The sequence below is a fragment of the Nothobranchius furzeri genome, chromosome 6 (assembly GCF_043380555.1).
Source record: "Nothobranchius furzeri strain GRZ-AD chromosome 6, NfurGRZ-RIMD1, whole genome shotgun sequence".
Lineage (NCBI taxonomy): Eukaryota > Metazoa > Chordata > Actinopteri > Cyprinodontiformes > Nothobranchiidae > Nothobranchius > Nothobranchius furzeri.
The window spans coordinates 61,132,139-61,154,910 of NC_091746.1; the positions used below are offsets into that span (position 1 = coordinate 61,132,139).

At 41.5% G+C, this 22,772-nt stretch overlaps 1 protein-coding gene across 2 annotated transcripts in view; it reads left to right on the forward strand.

The window, feature by feature from the left end:
• The window catches only part of col27a1a (collagen, type XXVII, alpha 1a), an 81,390-nt gene extending 58,618 nt beyond the window's left edge, over nucleotides 1-22,772 (forward strand). Inside the window, exons 27-61 of one of the 2 annotated variants that reach the window (XM_015943008.3) lie at nucleotides 4,256-4,309; nucleotides 4,947-5,000; nucleotides 9,185-9,238; nucleotides 9,418-9,462; nucleotides 9,928-9,972; nucleotides 10,100-10,153; nucleotides 11,757-11,810; nucleotides 12,073-12,126; nucleotides 12,212-12,265; nucleotides 12,355-12,408; nucleotides 12,521-12,628; nucleotides 12,737-12,790; nucleotides 12,907-13,014; nucleotides 13,133-13,186; nucleotides 13,279-13,332; nucleotides 13,501-13,557; nucleotides 13,680-13,733; nucleotides 13,842-13,895; nucleotides 13,972-14,025; nucleotides 14,914-14,967; nucleotides 15,212-15,319; nucleotides 18,295-18,402; nucleotides 18,531-18,638; nucleotides 18,754-18,807; nucleotides 19,130-19,192; nucleotides 19,271-19,324; nucleotides 19,403-19,438; nucleotides 19,581-19,598; nucleotides 19,710-19,745; nucleotides 19,832-19,858; nucleotides 20,279-20,326; nucleotides 20,407-20,575; nucleotides 20,670-20,779; nucleotides 22,080-22,298; nucleotides 22,416-22,772. In XM_015943008.3, coding sequence (XP_015798494.3) covers nucleotides 4,256-4,309; nucleotides 4,947-5,000; nucleotides 9,185-9,238; nucleotides 9,418-9,462; nucleotides 9,928-9,972; nucleotides 10,100-10,153; nucleotides 11,757-11,810; nucleotides 12,073-12,126; nucleotides 12,212-12,265; nucleotides 12,355-12,408; nucleotides 12,521-12,628; nucleotides 12,737-12,790; nucleotides 12,907-13,014; nucleotides 13,133-13,186; nucleotides 13,279-13,332; nucleotides 13,501-13,557; nucleotides 13,680-13,733; nucleotides 13,842-13,895; nucleotides 13,972-14,025; nucleotides 14,914-14,967; nucleotides 15,212-15,319; nucleotides 18,295-18,402; nucleotides 18,531-18,638; nucleotides 18,754-18,807; nucleotides 19,130-19,192; nucleotides 19,271-19,324; nucleotides 19,403-19,438; nucleotides 19,581-19,598; nucleotides 19,710-19,745; nucleotides 19,832-19,858; nucleotides 20,279-20,326; nucleotides 20,407-20,575; nucleotides 20,670-20,779; nucleotides 22,080-22,298; nucleotides 22,416-22,562 — 2,478 coding nt within the window. In that variant the 3' untranslated portion in view covers nucleotides 22,563-22,772. Of the gene's footprint in view, nucleotides 1-4,255; nucleotides 4,310-4,946; nucleotides 5,001-9,184; nucleotides 9,239-9,417; nucleotides 9,463-9,927; nucleotides 9,973-10,099; nucleotides 10,154-11,756; nucleotides 11,811-12,072; nucleotides 12,127-12,211; nucleotides 12,266-12,354; nucleotides 12,409-12,520; nucleotides 12,629-12,736; nucleotides 12,791-12,906; nucleotides 13,015-13,132; nucleotides 13,187-13,278; nucleotides 13,333-13,500; nucleotides 13,558-13,679; nucleotides 13,734-13,841; nucleotides 13,896-13,971; nucleotides 14,026-14,913; nucleotides 14,968-15,211; nucleotides 15,320-18,294; nucleotides 18,403-18,530; nucleotides 18,639-18,753; nucleotides 18,808-19,129; nucleotides 19,193-19,270; nucleotides 19,325-19,402; nucleotides 19,439-19,580; nucleotides 19,599-19,709; nucleotides 19,746-19,831; nucleotides 19,859-20,278; nucleotides 20,331-20,406; nucleotides 20,576-20,669; nucleotides 20,780-22,079; nucleotides 22,299-22,415 lie in introns of those variants that run through there. The other variant, XM_070552798.1, reaches the window with a different exon arrangement.

Genomic DNA, 22,772 nt, shown 5'->3' on the forward strand with positions numbered 1-22,772 from the left:
ACTTCCTTCTCCCCAGCCACTTGGGTCAGCTCCTCCGGGGGAATCCCAAGGCGTTCCCTGGCCAGGTGAGAGACATAGTCCCTCCACCGTGTCCTGGGTCTACCTTTAGGTCTCCTCCCGGTTGGACGTGCCCGGAAAACCTCACCAGGGAGGCATTCAGGAGGCATCCTGACCAGATGCCCAAGCCACCTCAACTGGCTCCTCTCGATGTGGAGGAGCAGTGGGTCTACTCCGAGCCCCTCCCGAATGACCGAGCTTCTCACCCTATCTCTAAGGGAGAGCCCAGCCACTCTTCGGAGAAAACTCATTTCGGCCGCTCGTATCCGCAATCTCGTTCTTTCGGTCACTACCCAAAGCTCATGACCATAGGTGAGGGTAGGAACATAGATCGGCCGGTAAATCGAGAGCTTTGCCATCTAACTCAGCTCTCTCTTCATCACAACAGACCAGTACAACGCCCGCCTCACTGCAGATGCAGCACCAATCCGCCTATCGATCTCACGCTCCAGCTTTCCCTCACTCTTGAAAAAGACCCTGAGATACTTAAACTCTTCCACTTGGGGCAGGACCTCATCCCTGACCCAGAGAAGGCATTCTACCCTTTTCCGAATCAAGACCATGGTCTCAGATTTAGAGGAGCCGATTCTCATCCCAGCTGCTTCACACTCGGCTGCGAACCGCTCCAGCGAAAGCTGAAGATCACGTTCTGATGAAGCCAACAGGACCACATCATCTGCAAAAAGCAGAGACCTGATCCTCAGGCCACCAAAACGGATGCCCTCCACACCTTGGCTGCACCTAGAAATCCTGTCCATAAAGGTTATGAACAGAATCGGTGACAAAGGGCAGCCTTGGTGGAGTCCAACTCTCACTGGGAACGAGCCCGACTTTCTGCTGGCAATGTGGACCAAGCTCTGACACCGGTCATACACATATTTTGTCCTTAGTTTTTTTTCCAGCTTGAGTCTGTGTGTGCCTCAAAGTGGTTTTACCGTCAGTCTTTGAAAATATCCATCAAAATGTTGTTGAAAATGAATAAGATTATGTCCAGTCGTTGACAAATATTGGCGGCTTCATAACATGTAACCACAAAAGTTGGGTCTAAAGTACATAGGGAACGGGTCTAGCGTCTTTGGGGCACACCATATTAGATGCCATGTTTTCTTCTGGTCAGCTCGGGGTCCTGTCGATGACGTCAACTAGATGATTGGCTGGATGCACAACTTTACCACATTACCACATTTGAAAACAGTCAGTAAAAAACATGACTTTAACCCTAATGGGTGTGACCCCGCGAGGAAAGTTGACTATTGAGCAGGGTTGATGGTTTATCCCTTGGGTCCATGTGGCAGAGGTGAGGATTGAGCACCACCTCACCCCTGCCACGTGGACCTCAAGGGATAAACCATCAATCCTACTCAATGGTCAACTTTCCTCGCGGGGTCACCCATTAAGACCAAAGGGAGGGTTAATAACAAAACTCTTTCCAAAACTATGTGAAATAACAGATTAAAAAAGGAGATGCAATATATTTTGGCCAAGTGGTATTGCCGTAGTATAATGACATCATCAGCAGGCACAGAACTCCGAGCAGATCCAGAAACTACAATCGGCATTGTATTCTCTCGATTGAATTAATTGAAGGACCATCAAAGTCTGAGGAGTCACACCGAGGTTGCACGCTTTCTCCTTCACAGGTAACAACACCTATTGTAATTTATTTTTAAAACCTAGCAACAGTCACAACGATATGGCGTAAAACTACCCTGAAATGTATGTACTGGCCCCTAGCGCCAGGAAACTACACACCACCACTTTAATTAATCATTTACTGAGAGGGCGCACTTCAAAGTGCAATACTCAGTTCCACCAGTAGATGGCATTACCACAACATTGAAATTCAATTTGACATCCTTCTTTGAACATTATAATAACGTAAAATGTGAGCAAATTAACAGATTTACTGCAACAGTAAGAGATATGACTTTAGCTTTTTTTTTGTCCCTTCACGTCAGAGAGGGCGGTGCCATAACTCTCCTTACAGGGAGCCTAAGTCACGCCCATCTGCTCCCGGACCATGGGTCCCCGGAAGAATGAAAAATGAATGCAAGTCAACGGGGCTAAAAACACTGTTTTCTAATTCCACTTCTTATGTGCCATGGATTTCACATATGATGTCTCTGAATTTTAAAGACACATTTTAATACCAAGAAAGCGCTAATTTTCGAAAGGGGGAAACGTTATTATATGTTTTGTGTGAAAATACATCCAGGGCTACAAATGCGCTTCACAAAAGTGATGTCATCGAACCAGACACAAAGAAAAACAGAGGGGAAACCACTGTAATTTCAGCAAACTTTAAATCTAGCCATGAGGTAAGTAGCAGCTACGCTAGGGGAGAGGAGATTTTGTGGTGACATCATATATGCAACGTATCGATGTCTGATTTGTAGTCATGCTAATTACTAACTTTTACAAGCTGATAGATGTCAAAGAACAAGACAGGTGTGGTTGAAACAACCATCATTACTTTTCATTTAAATTGAAATACAACATATGTGCGATCCAGGGCATAAGGCAAAGCGAAAATAGCTCTTTTAGCCCCATTGATTTGCATTTGTTTTTTCGTTCTTCTGGGACCCATGAGACGACCGGAAAGGAAGGCTCCTTATCGACAAGCCACCACTGTGTTAAGCTCAGATGGACAAAAAAAATCCATTATAGGTTGATATAATCTTTAAAAAGCATACATTTTAGGGGCTAGGATAGGAAACCCTCTTAACAGTCAATCAACCTTTTTTCAGCCTTTTTTATCACAGGTTTTTTCACACCTGACCAGAGGACGTTATAATGTACACAACATATTTCTCACCAGTACAGTTAATCATGGTCTGGGCTTTGAGTCCCATCATTATCATCATCAAAGCTGAGTTTTAGCACATGGCTGGAAGCTTCTAGTTAAAAAAAGGTTCTAATCAAAGCCCAAATAAAAAATGTTGGTAACTGAGTGCACCGCTTAACCCTCTCAGGCTCTAAATAAGTTCTGATAAAAAGACGAACAACTAAGTCCTTCAGGGGTACTTCTGAGTTTAAAAATGCTCGTGAAATACGTGTGTGGAGTAACCAGGTAGGTAGGTTTTAATGTTGCAAATCTGCAACGCCTGCCTCCAGAGGGTTAAAGACATTTTCCTCCCTAATCTCTATGAATAGTGTTAACTGCTCTTAAATACCAGTGGGATCATCTAAGAAAATGAAAAGGAAGATTTCTGCAGGGCTAAAGGAAAAGGGCTCAGCTTTCTGCACGATTCTTTTATGACCATAACTTTATCACAATCATCTGCTTGTTCCGCTCTTTCAGCTTATGGCTCCTCAGTTGTGTGTTGCCTTTATCTTTTACGGACCGTCTAAGACTCAAAAACGTACGGCTGGCTGGAAAGGATCACAATTTAGTCATCATTGAAGTTGGCTCAGTGCCAATTGGATCTCTGAAAGAGCTTTACTGCTTACACACACATACACACACACACATTCACACTTCTGAGGAAGTTCTCCTTTGGCTGGCTTCCTCAGTTACAAAACAGAAACAGACCCTCTGGAAAAGATGGCATCACAGAAAGCGAAAGGAGGTGCTAACAGAGAGCTCAGACTGTAGGCATCTATGTTTTATTTCTGTGGGCACATGACATCAGAGCTGCCCATGATGCTATAACCTTACACACTGAATGGGTTTTATAGTTCTCAGATGTTCTGGCTAGTCCGACCAAAACATTCTCCCATTATACAGTTGTGCTTTTACAAATGGTCTGGCCAGAAAACCAAATTCAATAAAAAAGACGAAGAAAGGCAGCCAGGAGCAGTACGTTTTTTTTTTATATAAAAGCTGTCTTCTGGCCTCTTGTCTTTCATTGTTTTCTAGCTTTTCAGTGCAGAAAGATTTTCTGCAGATCCATTTAGTGTGTCGGTGAAAGAAAAGCAGCATGTTACCTTTAACAAACCCATACAATTCATTGGATTTAGAGTAAGTTTGTGTCTTTGTGTCAACACCTTTTTAATGGAACCCTCTTTGGAAACTTGGAACCTCTTCCCTGCAGTCTGGGAACTCCAGAAGCAGTGTTCTGTTTTGTCAATAATCCCCAAAAAGCTTCTTAATGTCAAAACTATTCTCAGATCATTGGTCTTATTGAAGTTCACCATTTGTTTAATCCAGTTTAGTGTCAGCTGTAATTTATGTGTCAAATCTGTGTTCTCACAATAGGGTCATCCGGGGACGCCAGGTGAGACCGGGCCTCCTGGACCACCAGGAAGACCAGTAAGTCACCACTCTTGTGCACATTTAATTTTTTTTTTCTCCTTTACACACGAGACTCGATTAAACTGTGGACACAATCTCCTCTTAGAGTAGCAAGTATCAGAGAAAACAGCCAAAAACAGATACATTTGTGTCACTATCTACCCTAACCCTAACCAAAGAGCTGTGTACAGATGGCGACCATAGTGTCAGATTCAGAGCTTTTCTGAGTGCTATGAGACCTGACAGCCCCCTGTTGTATGTGTTTTATCCTCCTGTCAGTCAAAAACCCAACACCTATAACCAATTACACACTGCCACTGCTCCCCACGCCCCTTGTCCTCCCACTGAGTCTTCCCCATGGCCACACTTAGCTGAGGTCAGGCCCTGTTCTGGTTCAAAGCGGGGGCCACCGAGCCACCAAAACAAACATAAACACGGGGTTTTGGGTGCAGCGGGACAGGATTCCAGAGCAGGCTTTTTAATTGGTGTGAGTGACAGATCTAACAACAAAACCTAGTATGTTCCTGAGGTCAGGCTGCCCCCCTCTGGGGTCAACAGCCAGGGGGCCCTCTGGTCTGTCATTGTAAACCTTTGTTTTATTTTGCCATCCCTCTATTTTTTCCTGACTTCTCTTTTTTTCTTCTTTGTTTGTCAGGGCCCTTCTGGATCAACTGGGCCATCTGGTACCAGAGGACCTAAGGGCTTGCGGGTGAGTTTGAAGGTTGACTAGTTTTTCTTTTTTCCAGCTAGAGCGTGTGCTGGTATTCTGCAGGCATTGTGTCATTGTTCCCAGGCTGAAAGATGATATGTACGGTTACTGAGCGAGTGTGAGTGAGGCGCTACTCTGATGGGTTTTTAAAAGATGTTGATGAAGTGATGCAGAGGTGCTGTGTTTAATGGAACCATCTGCCTATTCATGCACAATGGGTTAAAGCTGAATAAAGAAGCTGGTTCAGCTCCAGGAAAAACCCAAAACCTCAGTGACGCAAACAAACTAGATGGTTCTTATTTCCCATAAAGTTTTAGCAAAAGCGAGTTCTAGAAATAATTTGTTATCAACTTCACAGTTCTTGTAGTGGAAACGTGTGACATTGTCATTTGTGAAATAATTTCATGTCACTTATAATAAACCAAAGAAGATGAAAAAAGTCACCTACATCTATCTCCTGCATTAGCTTCTGATAGAAAATAGATGGGGAAATGCTAGGATTTGAAAATCCTCACACTGTGATGTCACACTGAAATTGCATTCATGGCCTTGCCCATCTTGGCTCGCGCCTGCCCACAGGAAGGCTTTTTTTTTTGCAGCGAGGAGAGAGAGTGTGTTGGTGATAGTGACTTTGCAACATGGCTAAACACGTTCTGTTAGCCAATCAGAAGCGAGGTGTGTGCACATCATTAATAATAATGAGCAATCCTGCATTTTTCAGCCCACATCTGCACCAGCAACATTCTGCATCTCAGAACAGGAGCATCATAGCTTTTTTTATTACTCATAAGGCATTGCTTTACACTAGAGAACAATGCAAATGTATTGAATAAATGAGTAAATCACACCTTTAAGAGAACAGAATAGCTTGAGGTTTCTCTTGCTCATTCAAAACAAATATAATGATAATGGCAATTATGCATTTTAGATACAGTTGCAAAAAAGTGTGTGTGCCTTTTTTGGGTGAGCAGTCGCAGCATCTTCTTTGTCTCCGTCTTACCAGTGTAAGGAAAAATAATGTTTACCCTAACCCTAAAAAAACAACAACACTGCGTCTTTATTAGACCTTTATGGGAGATGATCATCAATATGATTAGTCTGGACATTTTAATATCATAACCTATGTTTTTAGGCAACAATGTCACTACCAATTCACCACCTTCATAGTTTATATTCCAAAATTAGAAACAGGAGTGTCAGTAAACCTACATGAATGCAACAACTTTCAGATGTGTCCTCGGCTAATTTTATTTCAAAAACCATAAAAATACAGGTTTGAACTGACCGAGAAGGAAAATGGTTAAAACAAAGTCAGATATTTATACCACATGACTTTTACATGTTAAGTTGGATGTGGAGTCCTGATGTCAACTGAAACAGAACATCTGTCTCCACTCAGATAAAAACAGTGTAACGGCATTGAAGATTCAAATGAAAATGTCGAATCAGAGACTGCATATACAGGTCCTTCTCAAAAAATCAGTATATTGTGATAAAGTTCATTATTTTCTGTAATGTACTGATAAACATTAGACTTTCTTATATATTAGATTCATTACACACAACTGAAGTAGTGCAAGTCTTTTAATGTTTCTCATAGTGATGATTTTGGCATACAGCTCATGACAACCCAGAATTCCTATCCCAAAAATTTAGCATATTTCATCCGACCAATAAAAGAAAAGTGTTTTTAATACAAAAAAAGTCAATCTTCAAATAATTATGTTCAGATATGCACTCAATACTTGGTCGGGAATCCTTTTGCAGAAATGACTGCTTCAATGCGGCGTGGCATGGAGGCAATCAGCCTGTGGCACTGCTGAGGTGTTATGGAGGCTCAGGATGCTTCGATAGCGGCCTTAAGCTCATCCAGAGTGTTGGGTCTTGCGTCTCTCAACTTTCTCTTCACAATATCCCACAGATTCTCTATGGGGTTCAGGTCAGGAGAGTTGGCAGGCCAATTGAGCACAGTAATACCATGGTCAGTAAACCATTTACCAGTGGTTTTTGCACTGTGAGCAGGTGCCAGGTCGTGCTGAAAAATGAAATCTTCATCTCCATAAAGCTTTTCAGCAGATGGAAGCATGAAGTGCTCCAAAATCTCCTGATAGCTAGCTGCATTGACCCTGCCCTTGATAAAACACAGTGGACCAACACCAGCAGCTGACATGGCACCCCAGACCATTACTGACTGTGGGTACTTGACACTGGACTTCAGGCATTTTGGCATTTCCCTCTGCCCAGTCTTCCTCCAGACTCTGGCACCTTGATTTCTGAATAACATGCAAAATTTACTTTAATCCGAAAAAAGTACTTTGGACCACTGAGCAACAGTCCAGTGCTGCTTCTCTGTAGCCCAGGTCAGGCGCTTCTGCCGCTGTTTCTGGTTCAAAAGTGGCTTGACCTGGGGAATGCAGCACCTGTAGCCCATTTCCTGCACACACCTGTACACGGTGGCTCTGGATGCTTCCACTCCAGACTCAGTCCACTGCTTCCGCAGGTCCCCCAAGGTCTGGAATCGGTCCTTCTCCACAATCTTCCTCAGGGTCCGGTCACCTCTTCTCGTTGTGCAGCGTTTTCTGCCACACTTTTTCCTTCCCACAGACTTCCCACTGAGGTGCCTTGATACAGCACTCTGGGAACAGCCTATTCGTTCAGAAATTTGTTTCTGTGTCTTACCCTCTTGCTTGAGGGTGTCAATGATGGCCTTCTGGACAGCAGTCAGGTCGGCAGTCTTACCCATGATTGCAGTTTTGAGTAATGGACCAGGCTGGGAGTTTTTAAAAGCCTCAGGAATCTTTTGCAGGTGTTTAGAGTTAATTAGTTGATTAAGATGATTAGGTTAATAGCTCGTTTAGAGAATCTTTTCATGATATGCTAATATTTTGAGATAGGAATTTTGGGTTTTCATGAGCTGTATGCCAAAATCATCAATATTAGAAACAATAAAAGGCTTGAACTACTTCAGCTGTGTGTAATGAATCTAATATATGAAAATTTAATGTTTATCAGTACATTACAGAAAATAATTAACTTAATCACAATATGCTAAGTTTTTGAGAAGGACCTGTATAAGACTGCATGTTGGTATCAGAGCATGTGGATCTTGGTCTGTTTTCTGTGTCTGAACTTTATTTACATGATCAAAAACAGTTAAAAGATGCTGAATAGAGCCTGTAGATATCAGATGTGAATGATCACCAGTCTGACTAATCATGCTCTGTAACTAATAACTCCTTACGACATCTAATGGACAAATCCTCAGCTGATGTTTTCCAGCCAGAGGCCACATCTGTGTGATTATTCCTTTTACTCAGCATTCTGAGCTGTTTTAAATACAAGTTGATGGATTCATGCTGCTGAAGTTCATGTTTCTGTCAGATAGAAACCATATCTCTGTATATGTGCAATTTGATGTTTGTGATTATTGTAAGTGGGGATAAGTGGAAAAAGTATTTTCTCCATTCACCGACTAATCGGCCTGTGTAAACACAACCAGCAGGTTGCCGGTACCCCAGACAGGAATGTTAACGAGCAGTGTCCATCCAGCTCTGTGTGTAATAGGTTTATAGCACTTTGGTTATTGTTATTCTCTCTTCGCCAAAACTCTCACTGAGCATCAAGACCTCCATCATGATGATGTCCTGAGAAAATCACTGTTAAACACTTTCTTTTTTAAGCCAACCATGAGGGCTTCGATTCACACATTTCCTGTCAGTCAGTGGACTTCCTTTTGTGTCAGTGAGCCAACATAATCCAGATTAAAGATGTGAAACAGATGCAGGTGCGAAGCTAGCAGGTCTTTAACCCATTTGCATTGATTATATTTGACAGTTTCACCCATGCATTTCAAGCAAAACTTCGAATAGTGTTTGTGTGTTTAAATGTCAGCTGAGATTATTTGTAATTGACTTTTTTAAACCTTGAATCTTGTGTTAAATTGATGTCTTTCAGCTGCACATGTGTCACCAGATCATGCAGCAGTTTATTCAGCATACACAGATCACATGATATACTTTTAGATTCATCTTAAGGGCAGTCTTCAGACACTATTACGATTAATTCTTGCATGTGGGGGGCTTTTGTGTCACACTAGAGCGATGTTTGTTTACAGCCTGCTGTGGCTGCCTGGCAGTGTTACAGTGACCTCTGTTGGTGGAGTGACATTTGTCTTTTTTTTTCAGGGTGCAATAGGGCCTGACGGTCCAACAGGAGAGATGGGGTCAGAGGGCAAGAAGGTAAGGATGCCCGTTGTGCACATATTTACAAAATCATTCATCTAATACTGTAACCCTTTGCAATGGTGGAAACTGTAGATGAATAGCACATGGTGATGTTCCTATAAAAGAAACAGGAAGTTTTTAGTAAAATTAAGAGTTTGACACCAGCTTTATCTAATTCTCTCCTCTCACTACAGGGTCACGATGGGCCTCCAGGAAAAATAGGTTTCCCAGGATCACAGGTGAAAACCACATCCATCTTTCTTTTTCCATTGTCTTCCTCACATTTGATTTTTGTGGTACTGGTGTTACTCTAGAGACGTGAGAGATCTCAGTCTCATGATTTAAAAGAATTCTTCTTTTATGTCAGGAAAAGAAAAATGTGTTTTCCTCTGGAGAACATTTCTTTTCAGGTTTACATCAGACAGTTGAGCAAATGATTGCCAGACATCTCCAGCGTTCTGTTCCTGTTTTGTTGTGTGGATCAGATGTAGCTTTTAAAGACCACTGATACATATATATATATATATTTTTTTTTTCCTTTTCAAATTTAGATCATAAACAATAAAGGATGGTGCCTTGTAACTGTGATTTTATTTATTCGTGTACTTTCTTAAAACAAGTTTGAATGTTTGTTTTTACAATCATCTTTGATCTGTCACAGAGTTGATCTCATGTCTTTGATTTCTTTTATCTTGTTACTCCAGGGAATGATTGGAGAGCTAGGAGAAACTGGGCCTAAAGGCTTTCCTGTGAGTTCATTAATATCATGTGTTTAACTCACACACAAAAGACCACACAAACAATGTGATTCGTTTTCAGTGGCATCACAATAGGAAACTCTAAAAGTCTTTTTTTTTTCCTGCTTTTTGTCTTCAGGGAATTCAAGGACCTTCTGGACCACCAGGGGACAAAGGAATAGCTGGCGAGCCGGTATTTCCAGCATTGTTAACTTGAAATGTTCCCATAATTTATGTCCTTCAATTTGTTCAGTTAAGGCTGCCATTATGATTTCCTCATTACAATTCACCTAATGTTTTTTCCCCCCTTTTGGAATACTGTGTCGTTACCTAAAAGGTGTGGTTCACTCATTTAATTAATACATTTGCAGTCGTTTCTAGTACGAATGAATGCCTTGTAAGTTGTGTTCTGAGTATAAAAAGTCCTGGTGCGCCTGTTACAGGATCTAGAAAATTGCCAGATCAGAGGAGAGCTTCAGACGGCTGAATTTACAGTCTTACTTCTTCATATTTGGACGTCTCACCGCTGATTGGATAACAGCAATGGGACTCTACCGCTGACTCTGTTTATTTTGCAGCATTGATGTTTTATCTCCGCAAACCTAAAGAAATTCTGCTGTGTGGTGAAGTTGCTAATGCTAACAGTTAGCTTCCATTAGCCGATACGTTCTCTGCTGTTTCCTGGACACCAAACCAAAAACAGCCTTCCCCGTCGTGAGTCAAGATGGATGGGCCCATGAAAGTGACAGTGTGACGTTAAGCTGTCAGGCTTTTCTAATCCTGGCGTTTGATCGTGCAGGAGAAAATAATAATAGTAATAATAATAATAATAATAATATATTTTATTTATAATGCACTTTACATTTAAAAAAGAAATTCCAAAGAGATCGGTGTAGGAGATTATTTTTATGTTCAGCTTGCATGAAAAAGTAATGGATTATAATCAGAAATAATCTTTAAAAATGTTTTTTTGGGGGTGAACCACACCTTTAAAAATGTAGTTCTACTGAGAAACAGAGTAATGCTTTTGTTTTAAACATGATTGGTCACACCAGAGCTGTTTTTCCACAAAAAATGACTCACAAGGCATTCATTGTTGATAGGGATCTCGGCAATCTTGTTGAAAAAAATGAGTGCAGGACTGACACCGAGCTTTTATAAATATACAGTACATTAGCTGATATAAATTCTAAAATATTTTACTTCCGTGACAAATATTGTATAGCAAACTACTTTTAACAAGAGATATTTTAAGTCAGCTATTTATTTTTCATTCATCTATCCAGCCTAAGTCTGATTCTCCCACATTCTACCTAGACTTTGGCTATGAAGAAATAAAACAAAATAATTTCATATTTTTGAGGGTTTTTATTTTTATTTTTTATTTTCATTCCATGAGACATTATTGATCAAATCAAGACATAGGTTTTCTTGGCTCCTAAAATGATTTGCACACATGCTGAAATACATTTGCAATGTTACAAACAGGCACCCAGCACTTGTTTGTTTTCACATCACAGCCAGTTTAGTTTTTCATATTAAAATAAACATACATTTAGCCTTTTTTCATAGTCTTGTATGTCTTGTTTGATTGGAATAAAAGTCAACTTGGCTAATTTTCTGTAATCAGTGAGCCTTCTTGGCAAAACTTCTCATTATTAACATCATCCAAAGCCAAACTATATGCAGATGACATGTTGATTTACTCATCATGAGTTGAATCTCAGTAAATGTTGGCAAAAAATTCCCTATGTTTCGTTCATATAGCATTTAAATACATGTGCTGTCATTTCTAGGGACCACCTGGACCACCTGGGACTGTTGGACTGTTGGGAGAAATTGGTCAAAAGGTGAGCTGATTTACAAACACACTCATGTACACACTTTGTAATTAGCATATACTGACATGTTTCACAAAGGGTTTAACAGCACAGACAAAAGGGGTATTGTGAAGATTAAATGACACAATACTGGACACGTGTTGTTCAGCCTCTGCCAGTGATTGATTGCACTCTCTTTCATCAGTAATGCGTCTTATTGAACTAATTACACATTTCCTTTCTCTGACTTGCCCAAATGTATTTAGTTATTCTTTTGTTTATCTTTCATTAGGGTCCTCCAGGAAAGGATGGTGAACCAGGGCTGCCAGGAGAGCCTGGGGAGAAGGTGAGAAAATTAAACTGTTCTTTATCGAGCCATCATTCTTGGTTCCAAGGCTTATTCTGAAATCTACTGTGTCCTTGTGTGTCAGGGGGCTACTGGACCTGCTGGAAACATTGGAGAACAAGGATTAATAGGACAGAGGGTATATTTATCTGAATTAAGTTATGAAATGTCTGCCTTTCTCGAGAGTTGGAGCCAGTGTTTATTTCGAGGGGTTGTTTATGTGTGCAGGGAGAGCCAGGCCCAGAGAGTGAAGCTGGTCCAGCCGGTCCTGATGGAACAAAGGTGAGCAGTTATAAACATGTTCTTGAATCGGTAATAATGAAAGACATTTAAATACAAAGCTGTAGTTTGAGTGTGAAACATTGAAATGGACTTGTTATAATTATGTGATCAGGGTGAAAAAGGTGATATGGGTCAGGAGGGTGACACGGGTGAGAAAGGTGAAACTGGATTAAAAGGAAAGGAAGGTTCAGCTGGTAATCCAGGACTCACTGGCTTCAGGGTAAGTCCTAATGAAGACATCTATTTGGTTGATTGATTGATTGATTGATTGATTGATTGATTGATTGATTGATTGATTGATTGATTGATTGATTGATTTTCTCTGAAGGGTCCTGAGGGGAAGTCTGGTAAAATCGGAGAACAAGGCAAACCAGGACCAAAGGTGATACCATGAAAGTGTTTCTGGTATCAGATTAATTCTTAAGTAACCATAAGCCTATACACAAAAAATAAAAACACAAGAAGCCTTTCTGCATTTTTTGCTCTAACAATTTTTAGGGTGCTAAAGGTTATCTGGGTCATCTTGGAGAGACTGGACCTGTGGGAAAGACCGGACCACCAGGATTTGTTGGACCAAAGGGGTCGCGAGGGACTGTCGGACATGCGGTAAAGTTGAACAGTACTGATCAAAAACATTTATCACAGTGATCACTTGCATCAAAGCACTGTCATGATCTCATATGAAGGATCATTTATTTAACCACACAACATATGCTACCTTTAGGGAGCTCCAGGCCGAATGGGTCAGCAGGGGGAGATGGGCCTTTTGGGTTATGAGGTGAGATAATGTTAGTAGCGTTTAAGGACTTTCTAATGCAGTTTGATACAATAATTTTATATAACATGGTTTCTGGGTGTCTGTCTTCACAGGGTCACAAAGGACAACAAGGTCCAATGGGACCTCCAGGACCAAAAGGTGAAAAGGTACACCTCGTTCACTTTATGCATAACTGATGTTTCTTATTCTCCTGTATCTTAATTCTGCTTCTTAGTCTGACTAAGTTTAACCAGATAAATTGTAATTTAGAGCCCAAATTAATTTTGTGTCTTTTCAAAAAAATCAGTGATCTCTGTTGTGTTTTCTATCTACAGGGTCTCCAAGGAGATGATGGGAAAAAGGAAGGTCCTCCCGGTCCTCATGGTCTTATGGTATTTCAACCATAATTTATTTTTGGTGTCTTTTTATTGTTTGTCTTCTCCAAAGTTATGGTCCTCACCCAAAATTAATCTGAAAATTTTGCCATTTTTTCTTATATTTTCTGATTTCTCAGGGACATCCAGGTGACAGAGGAGAAAGAGGTCAACCAGGAGATCCAGGGTACAAAGTAAGTCTTCCAATTACTTTCATCCAGCCATCCATTTTCAGCCAACTAGTTTCAAAACTCATTAATGTTGTATTCAGTTAAATATGTTAATATCATGTTACATTAAAGGGTCAAATTGGTGTGGATGGGGAACGAGGCAGACCTGGAGCTTCTGGACAACCAGTAAGTGTTCACTTTTGTCACTGAGTTTACAAAAATCAAAAGTCTTCGTACACTTTAAGATAATTGTGATTTTCAGGGGCATGCTGGACCTAGAGGGCATCAAGGACCCAAAGGGGCCAAAGGAGATCAAGTAAGCATCTGAGACATTTGTTTCCTATGTGGTTGAAGGTCAGTGGACGTTACAGTCTAGTCTAGGTACAATGAAATTCTTACCTTTTTTGTCCCAGCTGGGTGCCAGAGTATAAAATGGACAATAATAAGATAAAACCAACATGCAAAAATACATAATATTATCTAAATTTCAGCTGTAAGGAAATGTTAACTTTGCAGCATATGTATGTATTTGTACAAGGAATGTACTATAGCTGGTATGTGCATCAGTCAGTTAAATACAGATTATAGCCTACAGATTGTGGAGATAATCCAAGTATCAGACAAAAGCGGGCTCAGCAGTTCAGAAGTCTGATTGCCGTGGGAAAGAAAAATGCCTTTAGCCTGGTAGTCCTGCATTTCGTGCTATTTCATTCAAACTGGTGGTGGGTGAGGTCTTTGATGATGGAAGTGGTTTTCCTGTGGACTCTGCGGTGGTGTGTGCCCTGCAGAGAGGCCTGTGCAGTCCTGGTAATCTTTGAAGCAGTCTCAACCCTCCTCCGTAGGCATTTGTGGTCTTCACTGGCGGTGGTACCAAACTCCAATGCAGCTGGTCACTTTGCACTCAATGATGGAGCCGTAGAAGTGGCAGTGGATTTTGGGTGTCTTCCACAACAAGAGTTGGATGTTGTTTTAGGAGCTTTTGAACAGTTTCTCTGCCATTTTAAAATTAAATAAATGTACCAAAGTGAGAACAAATGAACTAGTTCAGTAAAGGCTGCCTTTGTGAATTGTAAAAATTTTAATTGTCTAGCCGGTCTAATAATACGGTTCTGTGCTGTCATTTTCATGTTGTTTGCTTTACACTGGTTTCAAAAATAAAATGTGTTTGTTATGCATTTGAAATCACTTTGACTTTTTTTTTTAGGGTCAGAAAGGTAAAAAAGGTCAATCAGGACAAAAAGGAGTGAGAGGATCAGAGGTAAGCTGCTTTTCTGCTGGTCATCAGCTGAATTATAGACCAGACGGCATTGAAGGCATTACACTACGATTACTTTAATTACTATTAAAGTTAATATCAGTTTTTACCCATCAACTATGAACAAACTTTTCAAACAGTTATTGAATGATAAAAATGTTAAGCTAAATGGATAAGAAGCATTAATTTAGTGCTTTTATGTTCTCTTGCTAAGTCATTTTGGTGATGATCTCCATGTTTTCCTCAGGGTGGGGGTGGTCCTCCTGGTCCCAGAGGTGTGGTGGGCCCAGAGGGAAGGGAGGGGATCCCCGGTTTGGACGGAGGCGTTGGAAAAGACGGCAGTAAAGGCATTCCTGTGAGACTTCCTCATTAACGTGATAAACTGAATGTTTCATCTTCTCACATCAGTTAGGTGTTTTATAAATCTGACCGTTTTCACAAATGAACTGAAGAGGTAGCCTGGCAAGCCAGACTAAATAAATGTATTATTTAGTCTGGCCATGCTCCATTGACGGCTCTCGGTTGTGGGGCGGGTTCTACCGTTGTCTTTCAAATGATCTCCGCATTCCACTGGACAATCAATGTGACATACTCTTGTTTCACTCTGTTGCATCATCCCACCCACCAGGCATATAGAGGGCCCTGATTGGCCCACAAAGCAGATAAAGCTTTGTGATTTGTTCACTAAGCAGATAGAGCACTATGATTGGTCCACCATTATGGACCAATCACAGCTCTTTATGTGTTTGAAACCCCTCTAGAGAGCTGTGATTGGCTAGCCAGAGTCCTGGTAGGAGCTGCTGAGGTTCCAATGGAGCATGCCTAGACCATTCTTTGCAAAGCAAGAATTTGGTCTAGTTCACTAGGCTACTGAAGAGGAGCAACAATTTCTCTTTTTCCTGCTGTGAGGATATCACATTATTAAAGGTGTGGAATAGGCTTGGGTGGTATCCAAATTTGAATACCATCTAACTTCCACTTAATTTTACCCCGGTATACGGTATTACCGTGAATACTTAAAAAGTATGACGTAAGCCTCAAGTGGACCTTCACCTTTCTGAATCCGAATGCCAAACAATTACTAAAAAAATAGCAACGCAACTCACATACTATTAACAACATTTATTAACACAAAAACACGGCTTATAAACAAGTGCAAAGAGTCAACAGTCCAACTGCAATAAATCAACGTAAAAACCCAGGACCGCTGTTGTGTGCAAATCAAGTGGACAACTTATCAACGAGCAACATGAAACACTGCAAATAAGCTGTAACAGTCAACAAGAGTTGAATAACCATAAACATCGAAATTATAAAAATTATTGCAACCAAAACAACTGCATTAAAATTATAAAAAGAAAACTCCGTCACACGGCCACACGCGTGCGCGCGCGCACACACACACAGGACACATTACGGCATGTTGCAGCAAATCTAGTTAAGATTTCTCGCCAGAAAAAACAGAATGTTTACTTTTTCTGGGTTCAAGTTTGCACGTTGTGGACCAACAACTTTACCTGCGTGCTGAAAACCCGCTCCGATGGTGAGCTGGTGGCAGTGGCACAATTACATAGATACCTCCGGGCCAGTCGTGACAGCTGGGGAAAACTACTGCCAGCATATTTCCACCAGAGAAGAGGGTCTTTGTCCCCTTGAATAACAGGTTCCAAACAGTACGCTGTTATTTCAGCTCCAGCTCGCTGCTCTGCGCGGGTGACGGGACCCTCCGGCGCAGCGCGTCAGCGCAGCGGCTCGTTTTTGCAGGAGAGCTCACAGAGACATCTTTTTGCGTGGGGGTTCAGGTTGTGATCGTTCCTCTATGGTTCGGATGCTTCTGGTGCTGTTTGCCCCTCTAAGCTCACGATCTCAGCCTGTAATTCAGCTTTGATTTCAGCCAGTGCGTTGTCATCAAGCTCATGTCTGCCACGGTAACGAGGATCGAGGAAAGTGCATTTTCGCATTAATTTGCGCACTGAATCAGATTCATACTTGGCCTCCAGCTTTTTTAGAATTGTGGTTTTTATTGACTTTGTAAGCTGGAGGTCGTTTTCTGACACAGCCAACACGCTCTCCCTGCAGAGCTGGAGTATGGGGAGGATAGAGGAACTGGTCAGTCGCACAGCTGTTTTTCATGATGGTATTGGAACTGACACCGTCGCTATTTTGTAATACCGCGTGTATACGGTAATACCTTAATACCGCCCAAGCCTAGTGTGGAACACTGAAAACTTATTTGGATTGATTATTTCTGATTAAAATGGGTCACGCTTAGGTTTTCATGCATGCTGAACATGAAAATAGTCTCCTACACATATCTCCTGCTTTAGCTTCTGATAGAAAACAGATGGTGAAACTCTAGGATTTGAAAATCCTCACAGATCTACGTCACAATGTTACGTAACACTCATGCAGTGTGGTTACATGCACACTGACTGACATCTAAGTCGATCCATGTCGACTTTATTGTAATAAGCCGGGAGCCTTTATCCTAATTTACATGCACATTAGAAAACCAGCCTCTCAAATAAAGTTTCCGCAATCTCCTCACTTCTGGAACACAACTGTCCTACCGGTTTAGTTCAGCTGACCTGTTTACATGCAGGATGTAATCGGATTGCTACCGCATTATGTGGGTGCTTCAGCTCAGTTAGAACCAGTTCTCCTTCAGCCAGACTAACGTGTTTACATGCAATTAAAAAAAACCGACATGAGTATTTTTAGGGCAATACTTCAGTTTTCGGATGTGTATGTAAATGCATTGATGGACTCACCCATCTTGACTCACAACAAGGAAGGCTTTTGTTGGTTTAGCATTCAGGAATCAGCAGAGAAAATCCCGACTAGTTTAAGCTAACCATTATCATTAGTAACTCCACCACACAGCAGAACTCCTCCAGGCTTGTGTTATTTGTGGAGATTAAACAACAACGTTGCAAGGCAGTGGTAGAGTTGCATTACTGTTATCCAGTCCAAGGTGAGATGTCCAAAAATCAGGAAATAAGACTCCAAAACCTGCCAACTGAAGCTCAGCTGCGATGTGAATTACTGCGAGTTCCTAGAAATGGTATATTTTTCCCCCCTGAGAACGAATTACAAGGCATTAATTCCTATTAGAGACCACTGCAATTGTATTGATTACAGAAGTGAACCACACCTTCAAACTCCTCATAATTTAACCTAAAAGTTATTTTTAATGGTTTTTTGCATGAGTGTGTGAAAATAACAAAACACGTATAAGTGGAATTTTCTAAATATTACACAATCTGATTTTACATTAAATACTGTCTCAAAATGATGAATTTATCTTCTACTTTCTCCATTTTTGCCCAGGGAAATCACGGCGATGATGGAGAGACAGGCCTTCCAGGTAAATCTGGTGCTCAGGGTAAAACCGGAGTTCCTGGACTCCCAGGAGATCAGGGAACCATTGGACCAAAGGTAGGAGAAAAACTGTCTTTACTTGATGTCAAATAACAAGACATTGCATTTGGATGATCTTGTGACAGAGTTATAGGTTCAAAGACCAACTTCCTGATGCATTGGTATGATGCTTATGTGTTTATCAGGGTGAGCAGGGCCTTCGAGGCCAGAGCGGGTCTCCAGGAAAGAGAGGTTTCAAAGGTGGAATGGGACTTCCAGGGTCACAGGGAGACCGGGGACCTAAGGGACAACCTGTGAGTGTTGGCTAGACATCAACACAGATAGTCAGGTCTTGGGTTATCAGATCTCTTGAAAAGTTTCATTTTGCAGTTTTTTACAATGACTAAACTGGAATAACGTCTTCTTTAGGGTGACGTAGGGGAACAAGGTTTTCCAGGGATTCTGGGAGTTTTTGGACCAAGGGTATGTTGATCAGAAAACAGTAATACAGCTGTTAACAAGAGAATAAAAACAAGCATGGAGATATTAAATGTGTCCACCAATCAAAGTTATTAAAACATTCTTTTATTCTATATCGTAAATTTTTTTTTTACTGTGTTTGACCAACCAACGCTGTTTATTACCACTGTATTCTCTCATTTGGGTGAATAGTTGCATATATAGTCAAATAAATGAATATGCATTTTTTTCAACATACTATATATATTTATCTTTTTTGTTTGTTTGTTTTTATTCACTTAGGTGTGCAAAGTGTGTGATGTGTGTTTATTTCTGTGGATTCCAGGGACCTCCAGGAGACTTTGGACCAAAGGGCATACGGGGACCAAAGGGGCCACAGGGATCAATGGTGGGTGACATGGTAGGTGTTGGTAGCATGTCCCACACAGGCCCTGTTTCATTTAGTCTCTTTGTGTTTCTCCATTAGGGCAGAGGAGGAGTCATTGGCCCTGTGGGAATTATAGGTCCCAGTGGAAGTGCTGTATGTGTTACAAAATAAGCTTTAAAAGTTTTCTGTTCTGCTGTTCTTCAGTGAGTTGATGGGAATGTCTCGTTACAGGGTCCTCGAGGAGAAAAAGGCCATCAGGGAGAAACAGTGAGTCTTCTCAATAAACATTTTTGAAGCTATTTTAGGTTGGGTATTTTTTGTTTTGTTTTGTTTTTATATATAAATTTTAAAATAAAGCTCTATGTCAAGATGGAACTGAATGAAAATAACTATTTGTGTTTTTCAACAGGGATTTCAAGGTCCAAGGGTATGTATAGATATGAGAATTACTTTCTTTTTGTTGGTTATAAGTTATGTATATTTTGATGTGGTCAGTTTCAAACATGTACTCTTTTTTTTATTCTTTTTTTTAAATCAGGGATCCCCTGGACCCCGTGGACTACCAGGACCTCCAGTATGTCTCCCATCTTCATTTAACTCGAATGTAATTTGCAAAGTTAAAGATTTTTTGTCTAAATAACTTTTTGCCTTTCTCTCCAGGGTCCTCCAGGTGTCCCTCTGTCATTTGTAAGTTTTGTGCATTTATTTGATGAGTTCAGTAATTTAACATTTTATAGGAGAGCAGTAGCTCAGGAGGTGGAGCAAGTTGTCTAGCAATCGGAAGGTTGTAGGTTCGATCTTGACTCCTGCCTTGGGCAAGACTCTTAACCCGTCTTACCTGCTGGTGGAGGTCGGAGGGACCAGTGGCACCAGTGTATGGCAGTCTGTCCTCTGTCAGTGCGCCCCAGGGCAGCTGTGACTGCCTTGTAGCTCGTCCTCACCAACATGTGAATGGGTGGATGATTGTGTTGTAAAGCACCTTAGGGGGTTGTAAAAGGCGCTATACCAAGAAAGGCCACTAGTGTAATTTTTCTAACTGTATTAACCAACATTTTACCTCGACATTGGTTGTGCTCGTAACCATAAATGTGGTTTCTTTTGCTGCAGAAGGAAGATGGTCTGTTGTTTGATTCGCCCACCCCTCTCAGGACTAAGGTAGGTATGTTGTGACTATTTTTAATGTAATCGTGCTTTTTAATATTTTTTAACTCTGATTATCTTTGTTTATTCTCCAGTATAAACCAGTAATGGACCTGCCGATGCTAGACCAGGGCGCAGAGATCTTTAAGACCCTCCACTACCTCAGTAACTTGATCCAGAGCCTGAAGAACCCACTGGGAACACGGGATAACCCCGCCCGCATCTGCAGGGACTTGCACAGCTGTGAACAGAAGCTCAGTGATGGTAAATGAGGATGATCATTGAGCCTAATGTAAATTTATTTTCAAGCAACCTTATTAATTCTAAATGAATTTTGTTTTGGTCTTTGTATTTTCAGGGACTTATTGGATGGACCCCAATCTTGGCTGCTCATCTGATAGAATAGAAGTCACCTGCAACTTTACTGGAGGTGGACAGACTTGTGTCAAACCAGTAACAGTGTCTAAGGTGTGCAATTCACAACACACACTCAATGACTTGATGCACTGGGAAAACAAACAGTCTTGTCAAAGGCCAAGTTCACTGAGAAACCAGTTTTTATTTGTTTTTTTTTTAAATATGACAAGTCACTCTGAGTTTAACATGCAGGCTAAATGTAAAATTAGTCTTTTACTCCTTATTTCCTGCATTATCTGCTGATAGAAAATAAACAGGGAAATGATCAGATCAGAAAAGCCACTCAGGTCTACGTTACATAGAAAATTAGTGGACTCACCCATCTTGGCTTGCAATGGGGAAGGCTGTTGTTGGTTTAGCATCCAGGAAACAGCAGAGAACGTTTCGGCTAGTAGAAGCTAACTGTTAGCATTAGCAACTCCACCACATGGCAGAACTCCGGCTTGTGTTATTTGTGGAGATCAAACATCAACATGGCAAAGCGAACAGAGTCGGTGGTGGAGTTAAGCCTGATTTATGCTTCTCCGTCTGCGTCAGTGCGGAGACATGCAGCGTCCTTGCGTAGGGCTCCGGCAGGAACGCAAGTACGTACGGAGTCGAGCCCACTTTTTTAAACATCCGTCGAACGAGACGGATTACGCAAGCTTGTGATTGGTCAGGACGCCGCTGTTGTTTACAGCGCCGCCATTGCAAAGAGAGCCGAGTTTAACTAGTGGCAGACACGGAGATGCTTGAAGAATACCTCGCGAAAAAACTCTAAAAATATGAACGTTTCATCCTCCCGTGACTGGAGGAGTGAAAAGATGCACAGCAAGAGTTTTATTTGTGGACGGAAATGATAGGAAACGTAGGTTTAGAGGTGGGGAGCGCATGAATAGATGGAAGAGAATGAGAGACAAATATGTCCGTGTTAAAAGTCTCTTATATACACAAAAACACAATATAAACACACCATCTTGGACCGATACATGACAGGATACCACAGAACAGCGCTACGCCCTCTGTTGTCCTGCCGGGCAATTGCTTTGCAACACTCTCCAGGAGACGGAGAAGTAAAAGAGCAAAACGCTTCCGTCAATCCGTGCGTGTCTGTCCCTTGCGGAGCTGACGGAGAAGCATAAACTAGGCTTTACTGTTGCAGTCAGAGGCTATGTGTCCAAATGTCAGGAAACAAGATTCCAGATCCTGCTGTTTTCTGCTTCTCTCTGCTCTGGCTTGCTTCTAGCTCCTGAAACAGAAGCGCCAGCGCCCCCACCCACCCCACCCACCCACAGAGATCTATTCAAAAACAACTGCAAATGTGTTTTAAAATGCAAATGACCTTTGTTTTTAATCACCTCACCTTTCGCAGCCAACTGTGACTGTTGGTCGAGTCCAGATGAACTTCCTGCACCTTCTGAGCTCAGAAGCCGTTCAACACATCATCATCCATTGTTTGAACGTCTCGGTTTGGACGTCATCTGAAGATCTTGAGGATGAGCGGGAGTCTGTGAGGTTCAAAGCATGGACCGGGGAGGTGTTTGAAAAGGGAGGAGAACTCGAGCCAGATGTTTTAGAAGATTCCTGCTGGGTAGGATTAAGATGCTTTAATCTAATCTTTCAGATTAGATTTGATGTTTTCATACATCACAAGCTCTTGGCCTAAATCTTTTATTTCATTCCTCACTTTGCAAATTTGTGTTTTCAGATAAAAGATGGCCGCTGGCACCAGACTCATTTTGTCTTCCACTCCCTGGACCCCACCTTGCTCCCTGTGGTTAACATCTACAACCTTCCAAAAAATTCCCCTAGTTCACGGTACCACCTAGAAGTAGGTCCAGTTTGCTTCCTGTGAAGACCATGGTGCTCTGAGCAGAAAGGGGATGGACAAGCCACCCGTACGAGACATAATCATGTAGCTGTGGAAACCAGAGCAGCTGTGTAATCACTTCCTGTCCAAGTGAAGAAATAAAGATCCCCTTCAAGCAGATGGAGCTTCACTACCAAACTCCCACTGGACTGCATTCGCAAAAGGGAGGAAGCATAGGGAGTAAAGGGGGAAATA